The 12,021-nt window shown below is 49.8% G+C and overlaps 1 protein-coding gene across 2 annotated transcripts in view; it reads right to left on the reverse strand.

The window, feature by feature from the left end:
* Window positions 1-12,021, reverse strand: part of mtmr4 (myotubularin related protein 4) — a 66,481-nt gene that overhangs the window by 2,240 nt on the left and 52,220 nt on the right. For both annotated transcript variants that reach the window (XM_080839464.1, XM_080839463.1), the window contains 11 exons: window positions 8,672-8,785; window positions 8,064-8,260; window positions 5,961-6,089; window positions 5,459-5,570; window positions 4,637-4,832; window positions 4,203-4,388; window positions 3,667-3,837; window positions 3,002-3,156; window positions 819-2,268; window positions 368-505; window positions 62-150 (listed from right to left, as the gene is read on the reverse strand). In XM_080839464.1, coding sequence (XP_080695590.1) covers window positions 62-150; window positions 368-505; window positions 819-2,268; window positions 3,002-3,156; window positions 3,667-3,837; window positions 4,203-4,388; window positions 4,637-4,832; window positions 5,459-5,570; window positions 5,961-6,089; window positions 8,064-8,260; window positions 8,672-8,785 — 2,937 coding nt within the window. The remainder of the gene's footprint in view (window positions 1-61; window positions 151-367; window positions 506-818; window positions 2,269-3,001; window positions 3,157-3,666; window positions 3,838-4,202; window positions 4,389-4,636; window positions 4,833-5,458; window positions 5,571-5,960; window positions 6,090-8,063; window positions 8,261-8,671; window positions 8,786-12,021) is intronic.

Here is a 12,021-nt window from a genome sequence, read left to right on the forward strand (position 1 = left end):
GATGAAGGAGCCAATGAGAAGGGGGCTGCCACTGAGGCCGGTCAGCATGAGAGGGACCCACCTGCAGTGATGGCGTCTCTTGGCAATCCAGAACTCAGTGTCACAGTTAAAGCAATGGGAGGCCATATGATCGGGAACCCATCGAGTAACCTGTGCAGACCCAAACATATACTCGTAAATATACAAGTCAGTGACACACACAGAGACAGACACACACAGACACACACAGACACAGACACAGACACAGACACACAGACACAGGATATCAGATGCAGCACATCCTTACAGTAGAGGAGAAAGCAGCGGTGTGTATTGTGGCGGTTTGGATGTGTGTGAGGGGGAGAGGTGCGGAAAGAGAGCGAGAAACCTGCAGAAGGCTATGAGGGACGCTGACCTCTGTGTCCTTCCGCTCGATGCGATCCCAGCTGCCCTCGCTGAAGCGGTCCTCACTGTGGTCAGACAGGGAGTCCTCCTCTGTGCTGTCGTTCGACTCCCTCAGGCACGTCTGACAACACACACACACACAGGTCAGCTAAGCACATTACCTTCATATAACATTACCTTCATATAACACAGTAACGTTCAGCAATGTGCCGACACACCTACCCAGTGCTCCTTCCCAATGTGAGATTAGGCTGCACTGTCAGATGTAGTATGCACTTATTCTGTGAGCTGCACTAACTAACTGCTGTAAAATTGCTGGTATTTCATATAACATGTACGTAATGTGTAGGTAACAATCGGAATGACTGTATGAATGAAATGAGAACACTGCCAGAGCGTGCAAGAGAGACAGAGACAGAGACAGAGACACTCACAATGTCGTCCTCGTAGTCCATGTCGGGCTCGGAGGGCGGTGTGCAGTACTGCTTGCTCTCCAGCCGCATCTGCAGCTGCCTGACCTGCCGGCGCAGCACTTCCACCTCCTGCTTGTAGGTGGCCTCGATCTGCCGCAGCCGCTGCTGCACCGCGTCCAGCGCCACCGGGAGGCCGTCGTCGTCCAGGTAGGCGGGGGCCTGGGGCGGCAGGGGCGCCGGGGGCGGGGGGGACGTGGAGCTGGTCGAGGGCGAGGACTGCGCGGCGGCCAGGAGCTGTCGCACGTACGGCCCGGAGGAGGCCGAGGAGGCGCACAGCGCGGCGTAGCCAGAGCTCTTCACTGCCGACAGCCAGCCGGAGGACGCGGCGCCGTTGCCAAAGCCAGTCACCGCGGACGAAAACGCTGAAGCATCCCGGTCTCGGTCCCGGCGGCAGCAGTGTCCGTTGGCGGCGGTGGCGCTGCTGGCTCCCTGGGCACGCAGTATCTTGCTGGCCAGCCGACGGCCCTGGTAGTCCCCCTGCTGCAGGGCTCCTCCGCAGGCCGACTGCACCAGGCCCTGCACACTGCCCCACGGCGAGCCCAGCAGCGTGAAGTCGCTCAGCTGGCTCTGGGAGACCAGCCGCCGGGCTGTGCGGGCGCACTCCGGCATCCCCCGCTCACCCACAGGCACCAGCTCCCCCCTACACGTGCCCTCAGTCCTTCTCCCTTCCTCTCGAGAGCAACCCTGGGCCTGGGCCGGTGTTAGGGCCTGGGGCTCACCTGAGCTGGCCCTCTGCAGCAGAGGCTGATGTGGCGGGATGGCGCTCTGCTCGGTGAGGGTCTCGGTGGAGTCCTCCAGCAGTGTGGAGCGAGGCGGCGCTTCTGTGGCCAGGAGCTCCGTGGCTTCAGCAGTGAACCCTTCAGGAGGCTCTTCAGGCTCGTCTGCATGGGGAAAGCCGTTGAGGAAGGGGGGAGGAGGGCTCACGCTGGCAGGAGGAGGAGGAGGAGGAGGAGACGGGTGAGACTCAGCGGTCCAGGGTGGCTCCTCCGGGGGCAAGGGTGGGAGAGGGGGGCTGGCGCTGCGGGGCAGAGCCTGATAGAAGACAGGCGTGGGCAGAGGGCAGTCCTGCCCCAGGGAGTGCGGGTGAGGCAGACAGGGCAGAGGCTGCGTGGTTAAGCACGGCTCCTCCCTCGTGACCAGAGGGGACTCCTCATTGGCCAGTGGAGGTGACGGGGTTGGGGTCTCCTCACACGTCTCCACGTCAGGGTCCTCGCTGCCCAGCCCCGTGTCGGGGGTGTGGTCCTCCAGGCTAACTTCCGTGGGGGAGGCCCCCGGGCTGCCCGCCGTCTCCAAGGCCACACGGCCCTCCTGGCAGTGCTTGTTGAGGTTGGGGTCGCTTGACGTGCGTGTAAGGGGAACCCCGTTCTCACAGGCAGAGACGAGGTTGTCCATGGAGCGTGTCTTTGGAAGTCTGCAAAAAAAAGGTCAATTTTAAATTCCTTCATTTTATGCATAGGTAAGACAGAGTACAACACAAGCAAACAGCCAAATGAGCGACAAAATCAAATATTTATGTGTCATAAAACTACATTTTAGTGTCAGACAGGTGCGGGCATTTGAGCTACTTCATGATGCGTAATCCAACACAGTCACATTGACAGTGCGAACAACCATGGCTTTCTCCCTTCTAGAACCTTCAGCTGCACTACCACTGATAACCACTAGAGACCAGGCTTTACTTAAACTATGAAGTGGAAAACTGATCTCATCCTCTATTTTACTTTCAGTGATTCAATGTTTTTTGTCTGCCTATTCAAATATTCTTCTCTACCAATTTACATTAAAGATGAGAGAACAGAGAAATGAAATCCATACAACACCAAATCCTTAATTAGCAGCAACAGACAGAGTTTACACAGTAGACAAAAATCAACACAGTCCAGCAAATGAAAAACAAACTGCGTGGTCTAATACATCCAGACTCGCCAGGCTAGAAGTGAATACAGGAGAAGCAGAGCGGATGGAAAGTGCTAGAATTGAATACAGGAGAAGCAGAACGGATGGAAAGTGCTAGAAGTGAACACAGGAGAAGCAGAGCGGATGGAAAGTGCTAGAAGTGAACACAGGAGAAGCAGAGCGGATGGAAAGTGCTTCACTATGAGCGCAGGCAGACAGACAGACAGACAGACAGACAGACACCTCACCTGTCGAGGGAGCGGGAGGTGAGCTCCTCGCCCTGGCTGCAGGGGGACAGGTAGATCTCCATGGCGTCCTCGGCAGCAGTGCAGGGCGAGGAGGAGGGGAGGTAGACGGCTGTCCACAGCTGCAGGGCGCGCGTGTGACACACCGGCTGCAGCACCTGTCACGGCCAGACGCCAAAAACAACAACAACAACAACAAAAACATCAACACTCAATGTCACGCAACGACTATTACATATTCAACTCGCAGACACCAAAAACAATTCACGTCTGGACACAAGCTCATCAGCTATGCGGTATAAAGAAAATAAGGTTACGGGTCATAGGCTAATCCACAGTAAGGTCACATTCATTACAGGTTTAAACCTGGTGTGACCTACTGAGCCCAAGTATTGAAACGGTGGGGTGATGGAGTTCGCCTTCGCTGCTCCTTCCATCATGTGCCAGAGTGGAATGCTAACTATTAGACAGATAGCCATGCCTGACCCCATGACCTCAGGCATCACGCCACGGCTTGCAGAAATATCAAAGGCATTTGGGCTTTAACCTCAACTGTCAGCTCTACTTATCAGCTTAAAGGCAGCACAGGTTATTTGAAAAAAAAAAAAAAAAACAGTAAAGACGGCGTAAAAGTCAACACGTAGACACTACATATGCAGGGACTGTACCATATCATGACTGGGTATGTAGAGAAAGTTCTGGAAGTTCTTGTTGCCGGTGCGGAGCAGGGACCAGACGGAGCAGGTGCGCTTGAAGATGTTGCGGGCCTCTCTCTCCCGGCCGTTGTTGCACAGGAACGTGCCGTAGAGACACGAGTACGTGTGCTGGACCAGTTTCACCTAGCGTGACACAAAGACACATCCATTAACATCTCATACCCACAAACACATCTAACACACACATGAGAACACCTTCAACAAATGGACCCCTCCTACACACTAACTAGAAACAGCACATAAGCTTGAACATCATGCAATAAACACTGACATAATGGTCTATAAATAAGACGAACAAGACATACGAGAGAGAAACATCTGAAACAAAGCTATATATCTGAAATGTATGTATATACCTGAAATGTATGTATGTATATATGTATGTATGTATGATTTATAAATGAGACAAAATGAGGACCATTAAATGCTGAGACACAGCATAGTGGAGGAGAACTCGGGTGGCAGGGTTGGGGGGCGGTGGGACTGACCAGGAAGGCCTCGTTGAACTCAAACAGGCACGGGAACTGCTTGACCAGCTGGTGGACGCAGTCCAGCCACTGCAGGAAGACCGGGCACTGTTCGCTCACGTCGTCGGCATTCTCCTGGTGGCCGCAGCGGTCGCCGAACTTGTGTCCGAAGTCCAGCCACTCCGTCTCTATCAGCACCTGGAAACCCTGCATTGAGATGGAGGAGTGCATTAGGCTTATGCATGTTGCTATTAATGCATTGAAACATTTAATCAAACATCGACTAAAGCTATTTGGCCAAAGATATTGCAAGGATACTGCTGTGTTCAGTGTCCTTGCAATAACTTTGGCCAAATAGCTTTAGCCAGGAGAATGACATTTATTTTCCTGTAATGTACTGTTGAGTTACTGCACAAAGTGGCTGAAATAGTAAGACATGTCGGATGAGTCTTAACCTCCATGGTCCTGTAGAACGGGTCCAGAAGAATCTTGGAGAGAGCGACTATCTGAGGCGTTCTGTCCCAGCCGTCCGAGCAGTGCACCAGCACCGGCCGACCCTCCCTCTCCACCGCCGAGCATACCAGAGTGGCCGCCTTCAGCATGACGGACAGGTGCTGCAGCCAACGGGTGCTTTCCAGGGCTGAGAGCCAGCTGGGGAGAGACACACGCCCAAGTGGACCAATCAGAAACTTTCCTACCTAGAGGACTACAAGAACCACGAGTTAAAGCCGTGAGTCAGAGTTCAGAGCTGAACCTGTGACCCAGATGGCGGAGTGACGCGGCTATGTGGGTCAGGGAGAGCTTATTTTAGACCTGGAAAGCAGTGCGACACCAACACTGGACGGGGAAAGGGCAGCGAGAGGATCACTTTACTTTGCTGACATCACATCATCCCTGCCCAACGCCACAGAGGAGAATTAGCTTACAAAACACACAACCGGATACGTGCTCAGACACACATAGCCACGACAACAACGCCGCAAGATACACACACACACACACACACACACACACACACAGCACTGCACTGCACTGCACTGCACTGCACTGCATCCCCAGGCTTGAACATGCAACCACAATATGTAAACACATTCAGTTCCCCCCCCCCCACACAATCTGCACAAACACACGACTAGACAGCTGGGAAAAGGCCATCAGAAGAGAGGGGAACATTCGTCTGGAGATCACCCTGTGTGGGTTATGGCAGAGAGCTGTGCAGTTGGGGTAGGTGGTAGAGGGAGGGAGGGCAGCAGGAAAGGTCAGCAGGATCCACTTACTTGCCGGGGTCCGGGATCTGACTGCACACCGCCCGCAGAGCCTGGAAGCTGTTCCTGATGGAGTGGATGTTAGCCATGCCCATGAACATCACCTCACAGTTGGGGTAGTATTCTGTGAAGAGACACACACACACAGACACAGACCCAGTAGCATGAGGAAGAGGTTTTAACATTTCATTTGATAAAAGTCACATCATAAGTTATTAAGGATTCAATATTATGCACAAAGGTCTGGCATGCTGAATGCTTAAAGATGACAAAGCGATTACTTTATTATAATACCATCTCCTGTGTGAGAGTACCCAATGACGAGTGAGGCAGATTAGGGGTGAGAGCGAGGGGGTGTCCCCACCCCTGCGTCTGTCATTTATGACGGGGCGCTTTAGTTGCTGACGTCAGACGTCGTAAAGAGAAGAGCAAACGGCGGTGCGGAGATGATGTGAGATAAAGATGACAAGGAGTTGACTCATCTCCTAACAGCACCGGTCCAGTCTGTACCAACCTTCACACTCGCAGCCGCCTCCCTTGGCACGGTTGGCTACCGCAGCCGTGTAGGAGCGGGCATCGAGGATCAGCAGCTTCTGTGGTGCAACGTTAGCATCTGGGCCTGGGCAGACAGTCAAAGAGGAATCTGAGAGAGGGAGCGAGGGATGGGAAAGGGAAGAGAGGGAGGAGGAGGAGAGATAAAAGGGAAAACATTAGCGGCGTGATGGATAGTGCTAGCCTAGACCGTCCTCTGGATAAAATCGATAGGGCCTCCTGACGACCAGCGCAGCACTCCTGGCGCCACGGCGATGCAGACACATCTCAACGAAAGCAAATAACCGTCATTGAATTGGGGGGGGGAGGGAAGGGGAGGGGGGGACGGTGGCCGGCTCTCTGGAGTCTATTCTGAGCCAGCATTAGCATTAGCGCTAAATGGGCCTACTCCTTCAGCTAACTTAGGGGAACCTCAGGATGGAGTAAGAGTTAGGCCCAATCTCAATACTTCCCCTTACCCCTTATCTTTCCCCTTACCCTTGAAGTTGCGCGTTCATGTGAGAGCTAGTGGTGTCTCAATACCCAATTTGATCAAGTTTAAGGGGTAAGATTAAGTGGTGTATGGCCCTCGTTTTTAAGCTGATCGGAGAGCTACCTTGCTCCTCCAAGGGCTATCCCAGAGCACACAGCGAAACCAGCTCGGGAATTTTTTAAAAAAAATGGCTGCTTGAAGCGAGGAATATTTTACATGAATAAAGCTATCTACACAACTTTTTATATGTTTATAATGACTCGGTTTGATCTGAAATGTGCTACACGAACTATGCATAGTATTGTAGGTCTTAACTGAGCTTTCAAACGGTAGTTGTAGGTTACAATTAGCGCGTATGCCACCACTTCATTGGATTATATGGTAGCTTGCTAGGACTAGCCTGACTCCATGCATGTGTACAGATAACTTTATTATCCACGAATTACGTTTGATATCTGTGAATGACAGCACTTGCTTTGGAGACATCGATCCGTGCTTTACATGTACCGTCCACAAAACAATTACGACAGTCTAGTTTTGTGCTCTATACAGTTGTATATATATTTGCAACATTGTATTGTGTTCATCAACTGTGTCTAAGCCCCATTGAGTAGTTTTTGGGGCTCCACATTTAAATGTTATTTTGATGTGCTTCCTAAAATGTGCTTCCAGTTAAACTCTGTGTTCCTTTGCTCATCAGTGCCAGCCAACTTCCTGTCTGGGATCACTATCTGGGCTAAACAACTATCTGCATGGAAATTTCTGGAAGCCTGTCTGTTGCCAAGACCACCAGCCTCATTTCTATTCAAGACAGAGGGAGAAGACAGAAGAATATTGAGTGGGAGTGAGTGAGTGAGTGAGTGAGTGAGAGAGAGAGAGCGAGCGAGAAAAAGAAAGAAAGAAAGAAAGAAAGAAAGAAAGAGAGAGAAAGGGAGTTCATCCCCACCATAGGCCTCACATTCTTGGTCACCAACATGCAAACAAGGTGGCGAACAAAAGATCCACTGCCACCCTACCCTCATACATCCGGTCCAAACTGGAGATCCTTTCTCTTCGCTCTCACTCATGCGCATGAGTGTGATGTATGGTGTGTGTGTGTGTGAAAGAATGTGAGAGTGAATCTTAACAATTCATTAATTAAAGATGGCATTTCCTTCAAAACAGCTCAGTGTAGCATAATATCCTGATTGTGGCAGCTATTGTCATCCAGGTAGAGAACATTTATGATTTTAATTGGTGTCTAGTCTCCATCCAGTGATGACAGGTCTGTGCTCTGTGGTGTTGGAGAGGAGAGGAGAGGAGAGGAAGAATGAAGTGACAGAATAGCCCAGAGAAGCACAGCCCCTCTGTGTTACACTTCTAGTGATGGTGTTTAAAAGCATGCGATATAGTCTTTTGGACTCTCTCGTCTAACCCTGTGTGCCTGAGTTTAATCTCTATGGATTGCTGTTGGGTTGTCCTATTAAAAACACACAGCATCTCAGTTATACAGTAAATGGTAGAAAAAGGGCAGTGGCAGAAGGCTTTTTCCAGTATTAACAGAACTAATTGAGTTATCCACACAAGGGATGTGCTGTGCGGCAAGACTCTCACCAAAGTCACTGTCGACGCTGTCAGGGCCGTCTCCTCTGGCCTTGCCTGCCAGGCCCCCGGCCCCCCGAGTGCCACGGTCCAGCCCACAGGCCTTGGCGATGGAGGTGACCAGGTACTCGTCGTCAGTGTTCCTCCAGCCCCACCAGCTGATCTCCGGCTGGCTGCAGCGGGCGATCACCGCCCCGTTCCTCTGGTGCCTGGACAGGGGGAACGCAGGGACGAGAGCAGGGTGGTTAGTCATCAACAGACAAAACATGTGTGCATCACTGGTGAAAGGTGACCAAATACAGTACTGTGTAAAAGCTTCAGCCATGATCTCCAACACAGTTATTCGTTATCTTCTGCATTAGTTGTGTCAACAGGAAATATCATATTTTTCTTTTTTTTTCAGTGAAAAAAGTTAACATTTTTGTGGTTAGCTTTCTATGCCGTTAATTAATAAATACTATCTATTCATGTCATTTTGCAAGCATCATGACTTTAAATGTGTCCTAACATTTTGGCCAAGTCCTGGACATGACCAGGTACAGGGTGTACTGACAACCTCCATGTGACATGTTTGGCGTCTAAGTACACAGACGTGCGTGTGTGCGTGTGCGTGGCCTTACCTGTACACTACAACAGGGATTCTTTTCCAGGACCTAAAGGAGGCCACGCTCTCCAGCTCCTTATCGGTGATCCACACCGGCACCAGCAGCTTCTGAGGATAGCTGGAGCACAGCCTAAGAGACCAGACGAACGAGACGAGAGGAGGGGAACTTGCAAATGAACTGCTTGTGCCTTAACGTGGAGTAGAGAGCTGGTGGCTACACCAAGTGCAATAAAGTCAACCACAGTTTCAGTTTTCTATGCGCCATCAGGGAAACATCTGTCAAGGTACACCTACACCAAATGGTTTTCATTGATATCATATGGCACCTGGAGCAAATATACCAGCATTTCACTGAAGTCCACATATCGTTACTCGTTCATTGAACTGAACTCTACATACCATAACTGATTCCATCACCAGTCATCAATCTCCAGCTTTAATCCTCTACCCCACCCACATCTCAAGGCTCATTTACCATTCGTGATTTGACTTTCACCGGCTTCCCTCAATCAATCTAATCGGAGTCATTGATTAACCTTCTACCTACTGGTCTTCCTGCTTCCTACCTCTCTTCCACCACTTCAGTGTAATGCCACCTGACACCACAGACTTCCAGATTAGGAACTGATCCCTCCTTTTTCTCTCTCCCTCCCCCCCTCATCCCTCTCTTAGCTTCACCTACCGCCAGAAGTTCCTTATGCCAGAGCTGTGTGCATGGCTGCCAGTGCCGGTGCTCTCTGTGTGGGGTGTTGTGGCCAGTGTGTGTGTGTGTGTGTGCGTGCGCATTTGCTTTGCGGGTTCTCACGGTGTGAGGTGTTGTGCCCAATGTGTGTGTGTACATTTGCAAGTGCTGTTGGTGTGAGTGTCTGGCCAGTGTGTGTTTGTGTGTGTGTGTGTGTACATTTGCTTTGCAGGTGCTCTCGGTGTGGGGTGTTGTGCCCAATGTGTGTGTGTACATTTGCGGGCGCTCTTGGTGTGAGTGTCTGGCCAGTGTGTTTGTGTGTGTGTGTGTGTGTGTGTGTGTGTGTATTTGCAGGGGGCTCTCGGTGTGAGGTGTTGTGACTCAGACGTGTCAGCAGAGGCCCCAGCTGGTTTAATTACCCCCTCTCTCCAGGCCAGCCTCAACCATGCGCTCCCTCCCTCCCTCCCTCGCTCTCCCTCCCTCCCTGCAGGGGTCTTCCTCTCTGGGGAATGGCCCCCTGTCCACTGGATGACGGTGCTCTCCGGTGTGTGTATGTGGTTCTGTGTTCCAGCATACGTGTGTCTGACACATACAATGTTAACTAGATGTAACGCAAAGAGTTACAAAATATGATCGCCGAACTGTTCAGTAGGTTTTTGCACAGAATGAGTCATGATTGTCATTGTGTTTGTGTGTTTTTGTGTGTTTTGTGTGTGTAAATTGGTTTGTGTTTCATTTTTATGTTTTAAAGGAATTATTTGTGATAGATTTTGATGATTTGGTTATGTAATGTTTTGTGTACTACTTTTTTGTGGATTGATTTGGTATATTTTTCTTTTGCAATGTAGTTTGTTAAAACAGGTCACATAAAGAGGTGTGGAAACAAAGTGAAGTTTCCAACCACCAACAGGTGGCGCTATAGGTGATATCAGTCAGGCATATGTACAAACATTTTCTCTGGATCAAACAATGTACGCAAGAGTTATAAGAGACTTTGTGTTTTGTGGCAAGCACTGGCAAGTTGGCAAAGTTTGAGGGTCTGCCACGCCCACACCTTCCGACTAATGAGAAAATCTTCTATAACTTTTAGTTGCCCATGGCTGAAGAGTAACCTGACCACATTTCAAGGCGTTACCATTAAATCTGTTGGAGGAGTTCGAACAGATGCGAGGCGTGCAAACGCCGTCAAAACGCATCTTCCACTCAAAATGGCCGACTTCCTGTGGACCTGTCACCATGGCGTCAAGAGACTTTTTGGTGCGTCCAAGCATGATGAAGACGTGTACCAAATTCCGTCAAGCTACGCCAAAATAACCCCAATGCGCAGGGGTTTTTGCAATGTTCTAGGGGGTGCTACAGAGCCATTTTGCTCCATCCATGGACAAAAACTCTACCGAAGATGGCCAGTTACAGGCTTGATGTCCCTGGCAAATTTGGAATTGTTTCGAGCACTTTGACATACATGCGATTGAGTTATAATAGACTTTGTGTTTTGTGGCAAGCACTAACAAGTTGGCAAAGTTTGAAGGTCTGCCACGCCCACACCTTCTGACTAATGAGAAAATCCAATATAACTTTTAGTCGCCCATGGCTGAAGAGTAGCCTGACCACAATTCAAGGCGTTACCATTAAATCTGTCGGAGAAGTTCGATCAGATGCGAGGTGTGCAAACGCCGTCAAAACACATCTTCCACTCAAAATGGCCAACTTCCTGTGGACCTGCCGCCATGGCGTCAAGAGACGTTTTGGTGCGTCCAAGCATGATGAAGATGTGTACCAAATTCCGTCAAGCTACGCCAAAATAACCCCAATGCGCAGGGTTTTTTGCAATGTTCTAGGGGGCGCTACAGAGCCATTTTGCTCCATCCATGGACAAAAACTCTACCGAAGATGGACGGTTACAGGCTTGATGTCCCTGGCAAATTTGGTAAATTTTCGAGCACTTTGACATATATGCGATTAAAACACCTAATTTTTGCTTTTTAATTTTTAACTAGGTGAGGCTATACATGTAATGACTGGTTATGGTATGGGTTGACATGGCCCCTTAACACAAACATACAACAACAATTTGGCCCTCCAAGGCCCTACGGTTCTCGGGATATCCGAAGAAAACTGTGTCGCGCCACCTACAGGCCAGTTGGTGTACAACCATATAAATCAATTTATTGCATGCCCCCCCCCGTGAACGGAATTCCACGAAACTTAACGTGCAGTCAGAAGGCGTCATAATGATCCCACACCTCCAATTTCGTGCCGTTCTGACCTCGTCAACTTACAATTAACCTTCTTTACAACACTCCATTTTTGCTTTTTCATTTGTAACTAGGTGGCGCTATACATGAAATAAGTGGTAGTGGAATGGTTGACGTGGCCTCTTAAGACCAACATACCAAAAAAATGTGGTCCTCCTAAGCCCTACGGTTTTCGACTTATTCACAGAAAACTGAAAACTGAAAACTGAAAATCAATGGTTCCACGCTAATCTAGTGGGCCTACATGCTCACCAAATTTTGTGCACCCCGGTGCTTCAGTGTCCCGGGAATCGTTGACAGAAAATCGGCAAACATAAAAAAAAAAAAAAACATTAAAAAAAAAACTCTGACTAAACCACTGTCGCGAGGCGGTCATAATTACAGAGTGGTGCAGTGTTTCCTGCATGTCTATTGTTTGATATCAATGCA

The sequence above is a fragment of the Sprattus sprattus genome (assembly GCF_963457725.1).
Source record: "Sprattus sprattus genome assembly, chromosome: 1".
In the NCBI taxonomy this organism is placed as follows: Eukaryota; Metazoa; Chordata; class Actinopteri; order Clupeiformes; family Clupeidae; genus Sprattus; species Sprattus sprattus.